At 37.4% G+C, this 22234-nt stretch overlaps 1 protein-coding gene across 5 annotated transcripts in view; it reads left to right on the forward strand.

Moving 5' to 3' along the window:
* Window positions 1-22234, forward strand: part of NCKAP5 (NCK associated protein 5) — a 949833-nt gene that overhangs the window by 498139 nt on the left and 429460 nt on the right. For all 5 annotated transcript variants that reach the window (XM_059394413.1, XM_059394410.1, XM_059394408.1 and 2 more), the window contains one exon: window positions 18873-19006. In XM_059394413.1, the coding sequence (XP_059250396.1) occupies window positions 18873-19006 (134 nt within the window). The remainder of the gene's footprint in view (window positions 1-18872; window positions 19007-22234) is intronic.

Raw genomic sequence — 22234 nt, forward strand, 5'->3', positions numbered from 1 at the left:
TAATAACTTTGTCACCAGAGAAGATGTAAAAATGAACACGAGCAGCATGGTTGCAGTGATTTGAAACAGTAATAAAGGACAAAGTCATCTTAATTGTTATTCTCAGAAAGCTTGCCATCCGGTAGCTAATTTAATAAAGGTTTTTTTGTTTTGTTTTGTTTTTGTTTTTTGTTTTTTACAGTAGAATGATTCAACTCTAAGAGACTTATAAAAATTGCATAAGGTAGTAGTTTTTCCTGCTGGCCACTCTCAGGAAAGCTGCGGTATGCTGCGGAGTTGTTTGTCAGTCAGGGCCGGGGTTTATCTTTGCGAGAAGCTATTATTCCCAGAGCAAAAAACATTTAGTTAAGCAGCAATCAATGAGGAACAGACGAAAGGATGTTTGAAGTTTTGAAGTCTTTAAAATATGAACTAAGCACCCAATCTGGGGAGTTGGATGATCCATAAAAGGGATACACAATTCTAGATGACAAGCTTAACTCTTTGTCTCCTAAACCAATTTAGACTTATGAAGACTCAGTGGCTCAGTGGAGAGTGACTTATTTAGCACATAGGAAATATAAAACTTTTGATAGAGAGACGGACCATTAAGTATTCTGCTACAACCTGTCATCTACATACTATATTACTACATACTGCACTACTGTACACTGAGTTGTTTGATTTTAATGAGTGGCTAGACCTAAATTTTAATTCAGCCTCTGAGAATATATGATAGAAAAACATTTAAAGATGCCAGCTCCTCTCAACATGAAATCTCATAGACTCTTGATATAAAGAGAAATTAAGATGTTTACCTCTACAACTAATTTATCTGTACATATGTTATGACTAATATCAGAATTATCAAATGCTGAGATTAGTTTGTCATAAAGTAGGTCCTTTGTAAATTGTTGAATTAAACTAATTTGAATCATTGTTTACACTAAACAGCAATGGCAGCAAATGGCTATAGACTCTATTCTCTCTCAAAGGGAGTGGGGGAGTATAGCTTCCTAACTGAGAATAAGAAGAGACGGTGGCTAATGGTTCAGCACCAAATGGTAAAGTGTATAACAAAACTAGTGCCTTTGTATGGAGTTATAATCACGCAGGGATAGATAAGAGACTTGTTCATATCATCCTGACAAATACAAATATTACATGATTTCAAGAATTGCTAAAAGATGATCTCTTCTGGAAAATCCAAACTTATCTATCTATTTATTTATTTATTTATTTATTTATTTATATTTTTGATTGTCAACACTGGCTACATTTTCACTAAATTTGGGGGAAGGTATATCAAATTGTGTTTGTTTCTCAACAATAACACAGTTCCCCAACCCTGTGGCTTCTGAGGATTTTATGAATTTTGGATAAAAGAAATACCACCTCCTGGGAAATGGAAGATTAGAATTGGTTTGTTTTCTTGAGGTGTCAATGGGTAATCTTGATTAAGGGTTCACAGATTATGTCTGAGCTGCCCCACACCCTTCTTGTTTTTATAAAATAGTTTTACTAAAGTACATCTACGCCCATCTGTTAACGTATTGTCTATGTCTACAAGGGCAGAACTGAGTAGTTGCTATGGGGATTATATGGCCCATAAAGCCTGAAATATTTACCATCTGGTCCCTTACAGATAAATTTTGCCAACTCTTGCTCTAGGTAGTTGTGGTTTGCCAGCTAATTATTTGGTATGTGATAATCTTGGTCCTACCACATTACAATATTCTTACTGACAAAGACAGTCTCTCTCTATTTTAAGACTATCTCTTAGACCTTTCTCATATCACACAATTTCTAATAGGCCCTTGGAAAAGGAGGAACTTAATGATAGTTGGTTCACCAGTTGAGGTGAAAGTTTACTAGACCAGGAAAGAAACACCTTGGTACTTTTAAGGAGAGGCAGTCAAGCTCTATGACCCTGGAATCAGGTTTCCTGAGTTCGAACTCTGACTTTGCTATTTATTTCCTGTGGCATTAAAAAAAAAAAATGCTTTGGAAATAGTGCCTCCTGTCTAATTTTGTGAACAATCCAGTGGATAGTATATGAAAAGTGCTTAGAACAACCAGTCAGGATTTATCAGTATCTTCTTAATTGTGATGCAAAGAATATTCCTTTTTTTTTTTCCTTTTCATTCCCTTGTTTTTTTCCTAGAATTTCTTTTGTACTTTCTCCAGAACTAGGCAGGTGTTCTTTAAACGTATATATGTGTTTCCTTGTTTTCATATCATTGTGGATGCAGCACTAGTCATGGTTTGAATTTAATGCTAGTGGCTACAGTGTTGTTGAGTAGATGAATCCTTTCTACATAAAAAAAAAAAAAATGTAAAATGAAATAAAGCCACAGACTCTCTGTTAAAACAGTGCTTTTATGTATTCAATAATTGCTATAAGTAACATTCAGTATATTGAACCCTTTGTAATTTGTGGACTCTGTGTAATTCTTCCTGGTCCAAGAGGTGATAGCCACTGTTGTAGGTATTTAGATGTGATAAATAGCATGCTTGTGTAATGGCACATGTGTTTTTCTTGACCATGGTAATTAACGGCTATTAAATCTCACTACTTGGAACCATTTGCTTTGTACATGTTGAAACCATTTCTTTGTTCAAAAATTCTGGTATTTCTAGTCTATACAAACACATGTGCTTGTAGAGCCATGTACCAATATCCTATACCAGTAAAAATGAAGGAATCCCACTGCATAGCATTCAAGGCCTCCTAAGAAAACTTAGCTTTTGATAATGTTACTCCCTAAAGAACAAGACAAAATTTTGTATGAGGGACTTTTAATATACTAATATATTAATGATTAAAGTGTTTTATGGTCTTGCTGGTTGCTTTTCCATGTTCATGTAGGGGTTTAATTTTGAGCCTATATATAAAGGTTTATATTGCCAGGGAAAGTAATTTATAAAGGTAAACTCAAGTTTTGCCCATTATTCCTACTGGTTCAGATGGAAAATTCCAACAAGTTCTTGAAAATCTGCTCTTCCCTCAACTCTCTGAGAGGGGAGGCATCCCAAAGGAGGTTCAGTCTTCTGTGCAGAGGGATACAGAGAGTAGTCTGTTTTTTTCTGTGGTTAGCATCTTTAAGACCACAGTTGGACTTAATAAGCTAAGTGCCTTTCCAAGTCTGAACACTTCCATTTCCCTAAAATTGTAAGACCTACAGGAAAGGAAAGACATTAACATGTCTGCATGGAACCCTAGCTATACAGCTTAATTGCGATCCTTCAAGTCTGGATAAGCTGTGCAAGTGAGACCGCTTGCAAGTGAGAGAGGGCTAGACATGCAGCCAGGAGTGGCAGCTGGAGAGAAGCCAGAAAATTATAAAAAGAGCACCTGAAAACACATTGCTGTTGCTCACTTAAACTACACACAAAAGACCTACAATCATGAGTTCTCGTATGAGCTTTTTAACACCCAGCCATGTCACAGATGTTCTGTTAATGGTAACTATAATTTATATTGGCCTATTTTTCATGACTATTATTTGTATCATGCAGGGCCCTCTTTCCTGTTTGCTGCTTCTTGTGACCATATCTTACCACTTAGAAACTGAGATTATCTACTATAATCTTCCTTTCCATTTATGTGATTAACCAAGGGGTCAGTGTTCTTTTAAAAGAGATACTCACATTGTCTTTTAAGAATATACATTTTCCTTTCCTATAGATTAACTCTACTCACTCAACTTATTTACAAGCCTTTAATGATTTCTGCATAAAAATGATATTCCTTTTAGCCTTACCTCCTCAAATAACAAAGCTCTAATTATTCAATGAGTAATAATTTCAATTTCTTCTAACTGGTAACTGTGAAATGAAATACTAAAGCAGTGAACCAAAACTTATGATTAGTTCCACATTGATCTTCTAAATATTAGAGTTGACCTTTAATGGGATGATAGAATGTGAAAGTTTGCATTTGATAACAAGGGTAAGGCAGTCTGCTAAAAATCATGTTGTTATAAAATTTCAGGTTTTTAATATAATCGAGTGTGATAAAATGATGGAAGCTGGCTATGTATAAAACCAATCCAGATATTCTCAGGGCTTTGTTTAAAAATAAATAAATAAAAATAAAAATGAAGAGACATTTCCACAGTGAAATGGCATATAGGAAGGTATTCTAATGCATTTTCCAAGTGAATAAGTGTTTGTGAGAAATTAATATTAATTACTGAGAGGATGTCCTGTAAGCCATTTTCAGCAGATTTAAAATGAAAGCTCCAGTAGTACCTTGAACAGTCTGTTGTTGACATTATAATTATTCTCCTATTTTAGAAGAATGAATAATTATCATAGCAAATACTTTAATTTCCCATACATGTAATTACACCCATTCACTGAAGAAAGACAGGAATATAAGGATTCCAGTCATAGAGGAAAAAGAAGGAATGGTTTTTTTCTGAATGGTTTTTTTCCTCCTACAATTCTGTAAAATCTAGTAGGATGAACAAAAAGAACAGTAAAATGTGCTATCCTAAAATAATGGAATTATAAAAGCTTTTAAAGGAAGTCATTGCAAATCCTCTAAGAAAAGAAATTTTTTTACTTACTAGTTAAAGAGAAAGTGACTAAGCAGATAAGGGATTTGAATATAAAGTTTTGGATTACATTCTGCGGGTTGTTGGGAGAGGGTAAAACATAGGCAGCATAAGGGGAAAAAAATGACAGACAGGGTGAAGTATGTCTGTTGGGCTTCTGAACCAAAGAAAACGTCATCATGTAAACTTCAGAGTGAACAAAGATTGAAAATTGTCACTGATAAAAATTTTGCAAACCTAGAGCTGGCTGAGGGAAAGGTGTAGTGTGGGGTCAAGAGAATTCATTTTAACTCAACAAGAGTATATGAACACTTCTGGAGTGCTCACTGATATGCTAATATTCTAGAGTTTCATTACCAAGTGCAGGGCTCAATGCCTGCCTTAAGTAAAGCATGCTTTTTGAAGAGTCAGGTGATAGTGATTCCATATGAAGTGCTTAGTAAAATATATGACATCATGTAATTTGGAAAAAAAAGTTAAGTTGAATATTTGGAGCACCAATGTGTGGGCTAAATGAGGTGGGCAGTGTAGAAGGTACAACAAGTGCTAATCTTTATAATAAATGTAGCTGCAGTTCAATAATAGAGTTTGGAAGAGAGAATACAAGATCTTGGAATCCTCCATAATAAGGAACAAAATGAGAAATTTAGTGACTTGGATTTTGAAATGGAAACAATATCTGCTGGAGATATCATTCATTTTTCTACTGGACAATGGGGAGCAGATAGAAAAGGAACAGAGTAGGGGTAAATTGGGGAATAAATAAATCTAGGGCCATTCTAAAGACCAAAGATTGGGCAGAGAACTGGAAGTAAAAATCCTCAAAGAACTGAAATCTGTCCCTTTTCTTATGTAAAATATACTGTATCCACAGAACAGAAAAGAATACTTAGGATTTCAGTCAAGTGGGATGGCACTTAATAAAACTGACTTCTGAGAATTCCTAAAGGAATAGAATAATTAATAGCTACTGTTAATTGTAATCAATTAACATGACAACGGAGAAAGATTTGTGACCAGGGGAAAAGAAGGAGCCAGTGATTTCTTGTAAAAGGACCCAGTGGTAAGGGTAAATGAAGCTGTTTTCTAAGTAAAGCTGAGAATTGAACCTTTTGACCAAACAAACTCAAGGAAATGATTGGGGTAAGGGAAAGAATGCGTCTGAATTAGGCAATTGACCATGGATAACAAGCTTACTACTCATTTGGTTTATTCCTCAATGTCTTGCTCTCCTCGGTCAGTCCCTATAATGATCAGATACTCACAGGCTGGGGAGAAAATGGCTTTCTGAGAAGCTTGTTGAAGTCAGAAAGGCAGTGAGCCAGAAAACTCTGTGGAAAGGCTCTTTCCAACTCAAGGAACCATTGCTAATGAATGGCAGTAATAAAAAAGGAACAGTTTCTGCTTGTTCCTGTTATGGTAGTCCTTCACTTCCGGAGTCTACCCTGAGGAAAAATTATCTTGCTCAAACATCATTTAGATTCTGTCATTCTGTTCAAGATCTACTGAGACCTGCAGTTGTTTGGGAATCAGATTAAATCCACTACCTCTGGGGTCTGCATTTTAACACCTCTCTTCCCCATCCTGTAATGCCCGATGTTCTTTTTAAAATTTCTTTGCCCGTTTTACACTAGCCAAAGAAGCCATGCCCTTAGCCTCTTAAATCTACAGCTTCACCCACCTAGGTCTCCATCCAGGATGCCAGTCTCCTTCATCATTACCAAATGAGATCCTTATTATAACATCTTCAACAATGTATACCCTCGCCAGGTTACAGACATGTTCCGTCTCCTTCTACCCATCATCCCATTAGTAACTATGTTGTTTTTTTTTTTTTTAAGATTTTATTTATTTATTCAACAGAGAGAGAGAGAGAGAGCACAAGTAGGCAGAGAGGCAGGCAGAGAGAGAGGAGGAAGCAGACTCCCCGCTGTGCAGAGAGCCCGATGTGGGGCTCGATCCCAGGACCCTGAGATCATGACCTGAGCGGAAGGCAGAGGCTTAACCCACTGAGCCACCCAGGCGTCCCCAGTAACTGGGTTTTTTTTGCTGCGGTCGGGGAGGAAAAATTCTTCTCTACCCTCTTTGGGTCTCTGGCTGGGCCTAAGAATTAAGCTGATAATGAGACAGATTATAAGAGAGAAGCAAACTTTTTTCTGAGCTTTTACATGTATGTGGAAGCCTTCCCAAGAGAATGGAGACCTGGAGAAGTGACCAGAGCAGGAGGCTTTTACATCTTTTAGCTAAAGAAATAATAAGTTTATGCAGAGTTGACTAGAAGGAGGGATTGATATTAGGTGATATCATTAGGAAGGTAAGAATGAGTTTTCTAAGTTTTTTTTTTTTTTTTTAATAGATTTCTTGAGAAAGGCTTGTACTGCTATATATTTTCCTCTCAGGACTGCCTTTGTTGTGTCCCACAGATTTTGAACCGTTGTATTTTCATTATCATTTGTTTCCATGATTTTTTTCAATTCTTCTTTAATTTCCCGGTTGACCCATTCATTCTTTAGAAGGATGCTGTTTAGTCTCCATGTATTTGGGTTCTTTCCAAACTTCCTCTTGTGGTTGAGTTCTAGCTTTAGAGCATTGTGGTCTGAAAATATGCAGGTAATGATCCCAATCTTTTGATACCCATTGAGTCCTGAATGTCCACAATAGCCAAACTATGGAAAGAACCTAGATGTCCATCAACAGATGAATGGATCAAGAAGATGTGGTATATATACACAATGGAATACTATGCAGCCATCAAAAGAAATGAAATCTTGCCATTTGCGACAACATGGATGGAACTAGAGCGTATCATGCTTAGCGAAATAAGTCAAGCAGAGAAAGACAACTATCATATGATCTCCCTGATATGAGGAAGTGGTGATGCAACATGGGGGCTTAAGTGGGTAGGAGAAGAATAAATGAAAGAAGATGGGATTGGGAGGGAGACAAACCATAAGTGACTCTTAATCTCACAAAACAAACTGAGGGTTGCTGGGGGGAGGGGGTTTGGGAGAAGGGGGTGGTATTATGGACATTGGGGAGGGTATGTGTTTTGGTGAGTGCTGTGAAGTGTGTAAACCTGGTGATTCACAGACCTGTACCCCTGGGGATAAAAATATATGTTTATAAAAAATAAAAAATTAAAAAAAATAGATTTCTTGGTTCCCAATTCCCCATCTCTGGTGATAAGAATGCCTTCTTTCCTCCTGTCTCGTAGGAAGGGCACTTCTCACATGAGGGTTTAATGACCTGTTGCAGGGAAAGGAGAGGTCAGAGAGATATTTCTGCTTCTCACGTTTTCTCAGACTCCTTTATTGAAGGTATTCAATACGGAGGTTGCCATATTTTGGAGTAAGGTGTCCTAAACCCCATCACTGTGCTTATGGCTAATTTCATGGGTAGATAAAATGTGAGAGTTGCAAGGGACCATAGCATTTTAAAAGTAGGCCCAAAGAGGATAATTGTATTTCCCAAAGATGCATAGCCAGTTAATAGAAGAACCAAAAAGGTAATAACCCAGATTACCAGCCCTGGGCTTATTCCATCACAGGAATCATGATGGTGAAAATCAAGACACTTAAAGTGATGAAAAACATGGAAAATGAATCAATATATAACTTCTTATTATGTATGATAATAAAATCAAAACTACGTTGCTTTATATTGTGAATGCAGCATTACTGTTTTCTTCTTCACTTGTAGCTCTACTTGATAAATATAAAGATCATTGACTACAAGCAAAGGACAACTTTATTTTCTCTTTGTATACAGGATACCATAATTTCTTACAATTTGTTCCAACACGCCTTTATGATCTATATCAATCTTGACATGCCAAGCCTTCATTTTATTGTGCTCTTCTACACAACCCACCCTAAAAACACTCCTCCCATAAATTTCACATCTGTATCCTTTTCCTAAGTAATAAGCATATGCATATACATAATTTTTGCCTAAGAAAATTTAATCTTATGGAGTGATTCACCTGTGGCACTTTTTTTTTTTAGAGCTTCCATGTAGCATTGGGGACATTTTAAAGATCTTCCTAAGTGCCATCTGTCTTCTTTACCCTTGAAATTTCTTCCCCTTCTCCCCCCACCCTCTCTTTTATTTCTCTCACCATTTTTTCCCTCCTCTCACATTTTTTTTTTTTAAAACAAGCTCTCTATCTTTTTTTTTGTTGTTGTTAGAATAAAAGCTTTGTCTCTCTTGGGCGATGTTATCAGCACTGCGGATGTATATTGGGCTGCTTCTATTCTAGCATCTCAAAATCGGATTCTGATTCTTCTGTTACAACCAACAGTGTGGGCTTTAAAAAAAATCAATTCTTAGGTTCCTTATCTGTTTTTCTGCTTCTGGGATAACTGAATCTTTCATAACTAATGGGGATATTGAATTCAGGGAACTTTATGGGGAAAATAAATTGCAATTGTAAAAAGTAAAAAAATGAGGCTACAATTAGATAAATAACTATAGCTTAATTTAGATCCCTTTTGATATTAGTTTGACATCAATTGGTTAATATAGTTTTTCCATTAAAAACTAGTTTTCATGAAAACATAATAGTTTAATTTTGTTGCTGATGCATGTTTGGTTTATGGACCTCTGAAGAAGAAGAAAAAAAAATCACTTGCCAGTTTTAGATTCCCAATAGGTAGCAAGAGAATTAGAATGGTTATTCTGGGTCTCTGTATAATCTTAAAATGTTTCCATATACATTAGATGTTGATTGGTGAACGCATGGCAATAGCTGTGGGTGTCTGGACACCAATTAGTAAGCAAATCTAAGCACATCCTGAAGTTCTGAATTTAGTCTTACTGCCATGCTTTATGTTTGTATCACTAAATCAAATGTACTTGTCTTTTCGAATAGTCAAGTTCAAAACCTCCATTGTGGCTTGTTTGCCAGATTCCACATTTCTTGAATGAGTTTGTATATATTTTTTCATCAATATCTAAAAATATCATTAAGTCCCTATGACCTTGTCTACTGGCCTCTGTTCATTTCTGAGTAACTTTTAGATCCTTGTATTGCCTAAGAGTATTAGTGTTTTTCCCATGGTTCTTTGATTGTAAAATATTTAACAAGAGTGTTATAACTTGGACACGTTTTGGGAAATCTTTTGAAAGGGACACGTATAGTGAATACTTTTCTGTATATTATCCCATATCTCCTCAACATTAAGTCAATGTAGAATTACCTCTGGATGCGTTGGTGCCCGATGTCACTTACTCAGCAGGACTTTCACAGATGCTTAGAGCATATGTGGGAAGCACGTCTCTTGTTAGAGCAGATGTTTCACTTGACACATGACCATGCATGGTGGCACTGGAGCTTCCACACTGTGTAAACAAAATTCTTCTTTCTTTTCCAAATTCCTTGAAATTTATGTAACTGACCTTGCCTGTCATATACTAATGTAGTTAGAAGCATCAAACCTACTTAGATCTAGGATAGAAGTATTTATTGACATTCTGTATTTGAAATCCAGTGTTAATATCTTAGTTTTAACCCCTGAGGTTTTGGTACCCTACAGATCAAGCCATCTGTTTAAAATCAGAGTAGGTGGTAGGATTAAAAAATAATGTTTTGGGGAGATGTCTGATATAGTGTTATCTGCAGTCCAGATGATATATTTGATTAATCTTTCAGTTCTTACATTAAAATGAATTAAATTTTGATCTACTCAAACATACATTTTTCAGCTTTTTAAAAGAAATCTAACTACAATGTTTATTTAATATGTGAGGATTATTAAAAACTAGATATTTTGTAGAATTTATCAAAAGCATCTAAACTATATTAGATGATATAAGTTATGTGATTCTAGTTATCCATGTCTCATTTTTATTTGGGACTTTCAAGTTTTTGTAGTGCTTTACCATACATTGTTTTGCTCATTCCTCACAGTGATCCTATAAAATTGGCTTGGGCAGTTTTACTCTCCCTGATATACAGAGGAAGCTAGCTTAAAACAGTTAGGTTTTAAGTGGCTTGTCCAAAACCTCTTGAGTAGCAGATGCAATCTAAACCAGAAGCTGGTAGCATTCACAATTCTCTATTTAAATATTTTCCATTCTGTTATTTAGACTTAATTCACTTCTTTTTCCACATAGTGGACAATGATCTTTGCAAAATCTTAACCAGATCCTATCAATCACTTAATGAAACCTTTGCAGTGAGTTACTGTCTTACTTAAGATGTAATTGTATATCCTTAATACGACCTTCATGCTCCCCGGGTCTGTGCTTTGTTCTTTCTACCTGTATCACATGCCACTCCCATCCCCTTGTTCCAAGCATCCCCTAGCCTCCAGGCACCCTCACTGCTCCTGTTTCTTCCTGTGTGTGACTCAAGACCTTTCCGTTTGCTAATCACTCCACCTAGTGTCATCACAGAGGTCTTATTTTAAATGTCGATTTCTCAGAGAAGCCTTCAATTCACTTAAAGGACCAAACAAAATTAATTTCTCTTGCTATCAGCTTTCAGCAGACCCTTAATTATTCACTGATATATTTATCTGTGTGATAATTCATTTAGCACCTGCCCTCTTCACTGTGTGTTACTCAGCTACTGTCCTAAACCAAGTCTATTTGACTCCTTGCTGGTCTCCTGCTTTGGTCCAGTGTGTGGCACATAGTAGCTCCTCAGTAAATATTTGTGGTCTGAGTGGAATGAATAAATCCATGTGGATATGTACATAGCTCTTTTTCCAAACTCTTTTTCATATTTATAGGAATATATGGGTTTTTCTCCATTTCCTGGGAACATGCAGATAAAAATTGCTTTTTGATACTTAAAACAATTTAAACAAGTCTTAGAAAATTATCAGGAAAGATGTTTAAGACAATGAAATGGATTACCCAGGGAAATTGTGGAGTTTCCTTCCCCAGAGGTTTAATCAGAGGATAGTAATTAAGTCTAAGGAAGTTTAAGGTCTGTGTTAAGGCTCTGACATAGAGGCAAGATCATTGGATAGAACTAAAGACTTGGACGTAATATACCTTTCTTTGTTTGTTTCTGTGTTTGATTCTTTGTTAAGGGCCCAACTCATTTCTTATGCCCAAACAGGAAAAGAACTTGGAAACTTAACTCATTCAGATTTCTTTTTCTCTATTGTGGTGTACAGTCAGCTCCACTATAATGCGACCTCTGTATTCCTAAAAATCATTGCACAGGGCTTGTTGGAAAAATGGAAGTAGGGACATGAGACTCAAAAACTTGGTCAGTAACACATTTAAAAAAAAATCCAGGAACCTAATAAAAATGTCAGCTAAGTTTTAGTTGTGTTAAGTGGTTAAGAAATACACAATAATACAATACATATGGTACTTCTCCTTGAGAAAGACAGGCAGCTGGCTTGTGGAGGGGGTCATTGGAAGGGCTGCGGCTTGTGAGTTACTGCCAAGTGGCAGAAGGAAGGCTGCCTGAAATTAGAGGGCAAATTGTGTCACCAGATATAGGTGGGGTGGCTCTTAAGAGGCACAGTAACTGAAAGCATTGGCCTATCCATCTTAAATGAGTGTGATTTGTGTATTTCTGTGCTAGGTCCAGCTGGGTGCAGTTTTCTGTGTTCACTTCATGTTCCTCATGAATGAAATCAGGCATAAGCGAGTGTGAGATTTAGGTTATGCTCACATTGGTCCCTGACACAGCCATTGCCCTAAAGCAAATCTATGCACTTAAAGTGTTAGGAGGCTAGTCCACATGGAGATGCAGGAAGATCCTAAACTCATTTCCTCTAACAGACACACTAAATCTGCAACTACATATGGAAGGCTTCTCTCTGAAAACTCACGGCACCTCTCTCTGCCATCAGGAGAGAATAGGCCTGCACTCAGGAGGGCTGGAGAAGGTGAGATGTGGTCTCACCACAGACTCACTGCCAGCTCAGCAACCCACAGTCAGGAGGGAATTCAAAAACCCAGAGCTTCTTGAGGAGGAAAGGTTCTATAGATTATATCAGTCACTCTTAAGACAAATATTTGAGAGATGAGCCGCGAAGACATCTGAAGCCCGAAGGGCTGAGGTGAAATGGGAAACAGCTCTTAAAAGGCTCAAGTGCAGACTTGCTCCAGGGCCCAGCTCAGAAGTAGCAGTTTGGAAAAGCACACAGAGTATATGTGAAGAAGATTCGTTTGCTCATCTTAGGCATCCTTTGGAGGGAGAGGTGCGTTTTGGCATTCTCTGCAGGGATGGAGGTGCTGGAAGACTCCATCCATCCTTGTGCTCTGTTTCTGACTCACTAAAACCTGGGCTACCATGTTTTTATTTTTTTCCTTCAGAAGGTATCATCTTCATGCCCTCTTTCTGCCAGGCTTCACTGACATTATTTTCTAGAAGGGAGATTTTACATATGTCTGGTGCCCTGGCTTGTTTACATTTAATACTCCAGTTTTTTGTGACTACCAACAGGCGATCCACTGAGCTCATGGATCTTGAGGCCAAAGTGGCTTGGATTCCTGGACACCATAAGGAACTATTGGAAAGACAGTTCTTAACAGACTGCCATCTCCAGGGCAGTGTACAGATAGTAGACTGGAAACACCCCCTCACTCTGTGAGTAGGTATTTTGCATGTCCGGGAGCTTTGGTCTAAGGGACAAGTTTCTGGTCTGCCACACTCCTAAAGGCCTATTGAACTGCTCTCAGGGGGCACCTGGGTGGCTCAGTTGGGTAAGCGTCTGCCTTCAGCTTGGGCTCCCTGTTCAATGAGGAGGCTGCTTCTCCCTCTCCCTCTGCCCCTTCCCACCCCCCTGCTTATGTGCTCCCTCCCCCTCTCTCCCATACTCTCTCTCAAATAAATAAATAAAATCTGTAAAAAGAAAAAAAAAGAATGAAGTGCTCTGAGGGCTTAAGTCCCCAGTCTGATGATGTGCCCAAGGGAGGGGTATGCATAGGGTTAGAAAAGAATAAAACTGGGACCAGAATGCTGGGAAATGTTAGCTGGTAAAGACTGGAAACAGAAAAAGGAACCAGGCAAGGAAGCTGGATTCAGGCCCAAAAGAATTCATGATCTTGCTTCATAAAGAATAAGATACTTAGGAACAAATTTAACTAAGGAGGTAGAAGACCTAGATATCAAAAACTACAAGACATTAATGAAAGAAATTGAAGAAGACACAAATAAGTGGATAGACATTCCATGCTAATAGATTGGAAGAATTAATACTGTTAAAGTGTCCATACTACCCAAAGCAATACATAAATTCAGTGCAATTCCTATCAAAATTCCACTGACATTTTTCACAGAAATAGAAAAAAATCCTAAAATGTGTACGGGATCACAAAAATCTCTAGAAGCCAAAACAATCTTGAGAAAGAACAACAAAGATGGAGCCATCATACTCCTTAATTCAAACTATATTACAAAGCTGTCATGTCAAAACAGTACTTTATTGGCATAAAAAACAAACACAAAAATCAGTGAAACAAAAGAGAGACCCAGAAATAAACCCACTATTAATATAGTCAATTAATTTATGACAAAGGAGGCAAGAACACACAGTATGGAAAGGACAGTCTCTTTAATAAATGGTGCTGGGAACACCGTACAGACACATGCAAAAGAATGAAACTAGACTACTATCTTACACCATATACAAAAATTAACTCAAAATGAATTAAAAACTTGAATGTAAGACCTGAAACCATAAAACCCCTGGAAAGAAAACTGGGCAGTAAGAAACTTGACATTGGTCTTGGTGATAATATTTTGGATCTGACTCCAAAAACAAAAGTAAACAAGTGAGATCAAACTGAAATCAGCTTCTGCATAACAAAGGAAATCATCAACAAAATGAAAAGACAATGCATTGAATGTGAGAGCAATGCATTCTGACTGGATATATGATTAAGGAATTTACAAATCATATATCCAATCGGGTTAATATTCAAAATACAGTACTACAATACAATAAACAAAAACAAAAAACAAAGCAATCTGATTTAAAAATTGGCAGAAGGCCTGAATAGACATTTTCTAAAGGAAACATTCATGTGGCCAACAGATGCATAAAAATATGTTCAATATGACCAATCATCAGGGAAATCATCAAAACCACCAAAAAGTGTCACCTCATATCTGTTAGAATGAATCAAAAAAAAAAAAAAAAAAAAAGAAAGAAAGAAAAGAAGAAAGAAACAAAGAAACAAAGAAAGAAATAACAAGTGTTGGTAAGATTATCAAGAAAAGGGAACCCTTATGCATAGTTGGTATGGATGTGAATTGTGTAGCCACTATGTAAAACTGTATGGAAGGTCCCCAAAAAAGTAAAAATAGAAGTATCATATGATCCAGCAATCCATCTTCTGGGTATTTATCTGAAGAAAATGAAAATATTACTTCAAAAAAAATATATAGGCACCCCGTGATTATTGCAGCATTATTTACAATAGCCAAGATATGGAAGCAACCTAAGTGTCCAAGATAGGTGGATGAAGAAGATGTGTAGGTACACACACACAACACACACCCTCACATACAATAAACTACTACTCAGCCACATAAAAGAAGGGATTCTTGCCATTTGCAAGAACATGATTAGTCCTTGAGGGCACTAAGCTAAGTAAAATAAGTCAGGCACAGAAAGAAGACAAGTGCAGTATGCTCTCACTTATATATAGAATGGAAAAACCAAACAAACAGCAACAACAAAAACCAAACAGAGATCCAGAGAACAGATTGGTGGTTGTCAGAGGTTGAGAAGCAGTGGAGGTTGGGAAAAGGGACGAAGGGGGTCAAAAAGTACAGACTTATTGTCATGAAATAAGTCACGACGGTATAATGTACAGCACGGTGACTGTAGTTAATAATACTGTATTGCATATTTGAAAGTTGCTAAGTGAGTAAATCTTAGATTGTCTCATCACAAGAGAATAAAAAAACACTTTGTAATTATGTATTATGATAGATGATAACTAGGCTTCTTGTGGAGACTATGTTTGCATTTGTGTATACAAATATTGAACCATTATGTTGTACACCTGAAACTAATATGTTATATGTCAAATATAAAAATAAATAAAGGATGGAAAGATTACAAAATGAATGTTAGAGCAGAACTGACTATCCAAAGAAGAAAAAAAGGTGGAGGTGGGCAGTGGGAGTTGGGGTCAGAAAAATTTGTTCTTGGTCCCAGAGCTGTCATTTCTAACATTGAAACCCTGAGCAAGCACTTTCCCCCTCTTTATACCATTTTATCGTATCTTTAAATGAAGTTGGTAACAACCAACGTTGCCACATTGTCCTGAGGGCTAGATGAAGCGATAAAGGTGAAACATTCCATAAACAGTAAAGTGTTTTCCAACTCAAGATTTTTCACAAAAAACTTATTTCAGAGGTAGAGCTATCAACTAAAGAAGAACAAAGGGTTAGAAGTTCACCCACTCAGAGCCAGCTTTTGTTGAGAAAACTGTGAAACCCTCCTTTTGGATGAGAGTGAAGCCCATGACTCTGAAAGGAGGGGGTGCTTTATGCCTGGTGAAGTGTCTTGTGAACACGTGTCTCATGTCTTATAGACTCAACCCGGGGGGGAGGGGCAGTGTTTCTGTTCCTGGTGTAGCAGTTTGTGTACAATGGTAGGAGAAGCCAAGGAGGAAAAGGGGAAAAGGTGAACTTGCTAAAGGAAACTGAGAGAAATACAAATGTGGTCCCCATTGAGTTTAGAAAAATACTCTCAGAGCTTTCTTAAGATGGCTTCTTAAAGCCATCCCAGCCCAGGGATTCAGTGGAAGGAGCTGTCACAGAAATTTGGCCTCGTCAGGTCTACAACCCAGATTTCTGTGACATTGTTTTTTACTTACTGCTCTTCAGTACCCGGCAGCACCGTATAAACAAGACTCAACTCTTCTGCACCTCTCACTCCCTTTCACTCTCCATGCTGTGAAAGATACAGAGCAAACCTGTAGGGAAAAAAATCAAAATTACAGACAGCTATTACAAAAAAAAAAAAAAAATCTGTCCATGTTTTTTACTTTTTTTTTTTTTTACTTTTTTTTACTTCTTTTTTAACTTCTATCCATGTTTTATAATTTGAGTAAAAAAAAAAAAATTTCCCTACATTTGGAAAGTAGATATGGCTTATTGTCAAGCTTTGATGGTTTAATTGAAGTACACACCATTTAAAGGGAATATATTTCAGTAAACAACTTTTGCCTCATTAGTCTTCGAATTCCCTGGAACTTTCTCTATAATGTAAGGGTATCATTTTACTTGTATTTGAAAAGGCATTAAAAAAATTGAACAGAAAAGTTTATTCATATGGAAAATGTCTTCCCTTATTAGATTTTGAGGAATTCTTCAATATGACAGGGAGCAAATCTATGTGACATTCTTCATTTGTGAAGGAAAAATGGATTCTATCTTCCCTGCAAAACTTCACCTTTTTAATATGCTGTGCTTTTTAACTATTTAACAGACACCATTTGTTTCGCTTGTTTTGGGAATCAAAGCAGTCTTCCAAATTCTATAATAAAGGTGACTTACCCATGTTCCTTCTAGTCCACTCAGTTTATACAGAGATGACTCTTGGTTATGTGTAATAATGCAGTAAATTTTATTTTTGTCTTTTTATTGTGGTTAAATATATGTAATAAAATCTAAATAATAAAAATATAATAAGTAATAAAACAAATAATAAAATATATGTGCTATGAAATTTGCCATTCTATTTCTACAAAGGTTTGGCTTTGGTTAGCATGTTTCTCCTTCAAAATCGTGTTTTTCTTCTCTTCCAGAGCTGCTGGAACATGACAGAATAAAGATTTGATTTTGATTTTTCTTTTTCTGAATCTGATAGAGGCAACTGACTGTGTAGGGGTGAAAAATGGACCACCAAAGAGTTTGGGACAGAAGCTACAGGCCTGACTTAGCTAAAGGCCAGCTCCAGAATCAATAAGCAAATATACTTCTAGTACGTTAAAAGCAGAAAATACATATACACTTAAGACATAGTCCTGATCTCAAACAGATGTTTATGTAGGTGAAGAATCGTAATACATGCACCCAAAAAATAATGATAGAAGAAAGTAAGAGTGTATAGGGTTGTAAAGAGCATAGGTGCTGTAGACACAAGGAAGGGAGAGAACAATGAAATGAGGTGGAGAAGTTCTAGAGAGATGGCTCAAAGCCAAACCTGGCAGCATCTTCAGATTTTAAGTAGATCTCAGAGAGCTTGTTAAGCAGGAGGAAGAGCATGGTCAAGGGTGCACAGGCAGGGGAATATATAAGTATTTTTAGAGGATCTTGATTTATTTCCAAATTATGGTCTACTGTTTCCTTCATAATCCTCAGGAGAGCTTTCCCCCCCATGTGTTAGAGGTGGAGACAGTCCATCTCTCCTATCACTTGTGAATGTGCCCCATGCGGTGGATAGCTTTTCCTCCCGGGTAATCCATGGTTCAGAGTCATCATGCAGTCCTGGCTTCCCTTTCTCCCGTGTAAGAATGTGGGTCCCTCCTAGTCAGTACTGAGTTGTTCTTTGGTTTTCATCACAGAACATCCATTCCACATGCAAAGTGCTCACATTAGTAGCAACCATAACCGTAATAGCATGACATGCCAAAAGAAGAAGTAGCAGAAGCAACAAAACAACAAAAAGACATTAGCATGGGAGAGTCAGTATTGTCAGGGGGATTCGAGTCTGCGTGCTTCTGAGCGGTTCCAGGAATGAGTTTTTGCTGAACCATCTATTCCAAGTCTTCCAGCCCTTCTTTCTACACTGATTCCCGTTTGTGAATGAGCTGATTTTCTGCCATAATAAATAAAGTGGGTGGCTTAGCCTGTTTTTATCTGTGAAAACCTAACTGGATAAATAAAAACAAAACATTTAACCTTATTCTCATCAGCTCCATGGCCTAATGAAGTTGAAATTACAGGTCCTTGTGCAAAAATCACTTACGTTCCTTTGAAAGCATAGACAAGCGATTGAAGAGATGAAACGATTCTGAATAGGCACTGATGATCTTACTCATCATTGCTTGAGTTCTGATACATTTGGTAGTATTACTGGGTCATAGATCTTCATATCTGCACAAGAAGCCGCCTGATTTAGTGAAGATTATTCAAGCAATAGAGACCCATCCAGGATTGAAAACTGTTACCTTCTGGTTTTTATGACAAATTACTTAGATGCCTCTGATCCTTAGTTTTCTTGTCTGTAATGAGAGGTTAATAATAGAAGCTACTTCATGGGGTTGTAATGAGGATGGAATTAATTTATATATAAAGTCCATGTTTGCACTTAGTAACTGACAGCTATTACTAATTATTTTTTTTCTCGTAGTAATTAAGAAACACCTCCTTAAAAGTCATTCCCTTTGTGCCTTTTATAGCATGAGAAGCTGATGCATGAATTGGAAGAAGAGAGACACTTACGTCTTCAGAGTGAGAAGCGGTTGCAAGAGGTGACACTGGAGTCTGAGCGCAACAGAATTCAGATGCGTGGCCTCCAGCAGCAGTTCTCCAGGTATGGTTCTGAACTGAGCTGCTTGATTCAGGAGGGGCATCCCTTCCTGCACCCAAAGTCCCCAGGTTGAATATCCATTGTGAAAGCATCTGTTGAATCTGAGGAGCTAATTTACCTATAGCTTAGACCTTCTCCTCTGGCCACGCCATCATAAGGCATCTGGGCCAGTTTGTTGAAAACTTGCTCTTTGCACCTAGTGGAGTCTTGGTTATCTTTTCTTCCTTGATGGGTTTCCAAGGGGTTTTTCCAGGAAGATGTGGTGGCTGTGTGGTTTATAAGAATGTCCCTTGAAAGGCCAGCCGGGAGGATGAAATTTTACCAGTCGGGAGGATGAAATTTTACCAGTCATCATAATTCTGTTTTAAGGAAGACAGAGGATGTGAATCTAATCATTCAGTAAGCTCTTACTCAGTACTTAAAGGAAACCTTTACCGATAGTTTAAAAAAAAATCAAAATCAATGAGTTTTTCCTTTAAAAAGACTTAACTTGAATTTGAAATTAGCATTCTGAAAAGTAGCTCTTAGATTTAATTCCCACACAGTCAGAATCTTTCAGCTTCCAGTTACAGTTACTGTGGGGCCAGGTAAAGGTTCAACCAACTATTTAAATATAACCTATTTATTTAACCTATCTGTGCTATTCCAGTCCTGGGACCAGATATGAGAATTCTGTGAAGGACAATTTTCTTTCTTTCTTTCTCTCAAGATTTTATTTATTTTGACAGAGACATAGCGAGAGAGGGAGCACAAGCAGGGAGAGTGAGAGAGGGAGAAGCAGGCTTCCTACAAGCAGGGAGCCCAATGTGGGGCTTGAACCCAGGATCCTGGGATCATGACCTGAGCTGAAAGCAGATGCTTAATGACTGAGCCACTGAGGCACGCCAAGGACAATTTACTTTCATTTCTGTATTTCACGTCACCATTTCCCAAATCAGGAAATTAATTTGGGGGGTTTTTGTTTTTTTCTTTCTCATGAGGTTGTCTCAGGCTGAATCAAGTTTGAGACGTTGCCCTAAATTTTTTTCTGAGCAATCTATGTGGATCTTGACTTTAATTTACCATTGGGATTTGGATATAATCAATGATGGATAATATGGCTTCCTCATTATGAACCTTTTATAATGATAGCTTAGGTTTTAGATGTGTCACACAGAGAAACTGAAATTGAGCCTCCAGATGTCTTATCTCTTTGTGACTAATACCATCAGTGCATGTGACTTTGGTTTGGAGGCTTCTTGGAGGAACAAGGTAGAAAGGATGGATGATCCCCTGTGTTCAGACTCATAATTTAACACCCTGTTCCACTCTCTGAGCCCGTAATACACAGGTGCTATAGAAATGCACCAATCAATACTTCAAACAAATGCAGGTCCCACCCTTCTCAGGCTATTATTTATACAACCTTGTACTTGGTTTTTCATTTGGTTTGATGGTAACTCTCACTTTACGTCTCCCAACTTGAAATAATAGACCCCTCCCCACACATACTTTTGAAGCAGTTCTAAAACAAGCTCTGCTTTGTCATACTTGCCATTTTAAGACTATAGGAAAGGAGGAGGTAGATCGCCCTACCCTTGTGTTATCTAATTGAGATGTCTCTGTATTCAAGCTATTGATTTACTGGGTGTGAGATACATGGCACAGTAAATTATTTTCATATGATGCCAGGTCATCTGCTGTAAATCAATGACACCCATACAGAGTTGTGTTGCACAAGAGTCAAGGCATCCTAGACTGAATGAGAAGATAATTCTATGTAGAACAAATAGTGGTTGGTTTTATATACTGCATTTCCCCCTACTATCATCAGTTTCCTTATGTAAAGCTTCGCTGGAACTGAAGAGTTCAAATCCAGTTATAGCCAGACAACTAATGCAAATTAGCAAAGGTGGATGAAAAAGCATGTATCACAGATAAGATAATTACACAAAGGGAGAGAGGGAAATAAATCAGTAGAATCTTTTAATGATAGAGAACAAACTGAGGGTTGGCAGAGGGAGGTGGGTGAGGGGTGATCTAGATGGGGGATGGGTATTAAGGAGGGTACTTTTTGTGATGAGCGCTGTGGTACTTTTTGTATGTAAGTGATGAATTTCTAGATTCTACTCCAAAAACCAATATTGCACTGTATGTTAACTATATAAATTTAAAAAAAAAAGAAAGAAAGAAAGAAATGAGCAAAGGGGGAAAAAGAAAGAGAGAGGCAAACCAAGAAACAGACTCTAAATTATAGAGAACAGGGGCACCTGGGTGGCTTAGTGTGTTAAAACCTCTGCCTTCAGCTCAGGTCATGGTCCCAGGGTCCTGGGATCAAGCCCCGCATAGCATCAGGCTCTCTGCTCAGCAGGGAGCCTGCTTCCTCCTCTCTGCCTGCCTCTCTGCCTACTTGTGATCTCTGCCTGTCAAATAAATAAGTAAAATATTTTTAAAAAATAAAATAAATAAATTACAGAGAACACACTGATGGTTACCAGAGGGGAGGTGGGTGGGGGGATGGGTGAAATAGATGACGGGGATTAAGGAGGGCATGTGTTGTGAGGAGCCCTGGGTGATATATGGAAGTGTGGAATCACTGTATTGTATACCTGGAACTAATATTACCCTGGATGCTAACTAACTGGAATTTAAATAAAAACTTTTAAAAGGAGATAATTACACAATAGTTTAAGTAGGCCCACTACACCATTTTTGATGGCCTTTTGCATTTTAAACTTTGGTTTGTGAGATACTTCTAGTTCTGTTTATTTAAACAATCCTGTTACTATAAGTCTTTATAGAATTCTCCTAATTATAGAACATGTATATAGCTCATCACCCTTGGACATGGTCCACCTCTAAATGCTCACATAAGTAATTTCCATATTCCAAATAATTGGACTGAATTTAAAACATTTACCTTCATAATTTTCTCCTTTTCCCTGGGTCAACAAATTCATTTTGTACATGATGCTCCCTGACATGTAGGGTTGCTTTGAGTATTGTTTATGGAGTGAGTTTACTTTGAAAACTAATGCTAGTAGCCCACGTTTTCAAAGGACATGAAATGGATTACAATAAAAGGTAGCTTCACAACACAACTAATAAAATGAAAAATAGAAAACAAAAGCCACGAAAGGGTAGTATGGCAAGTAATCATACTTACATGGCCTGTTGTGTTTTCTGAGAGTGAGCATGTGACTTAGTTCTAAGATTCCTGGCAGAGGAGATTAAAAGGAATGTACAAGAGCC

This window comes from Mustela nigripes, chromosome 3, assembly GCF_022355385.1.
Source record: "Mustela nigripes isolate SB6536 chromosome 3, MUSNIG.SB6536, whole genome shotgun sequence".
NCBI classification, from domain to species: domain Eukaryota; kingdom Metazoa; phylum Chordata; class Mammalia; order Carnivora; family Mustelidae; genus Mustela; species Mustela nigripes.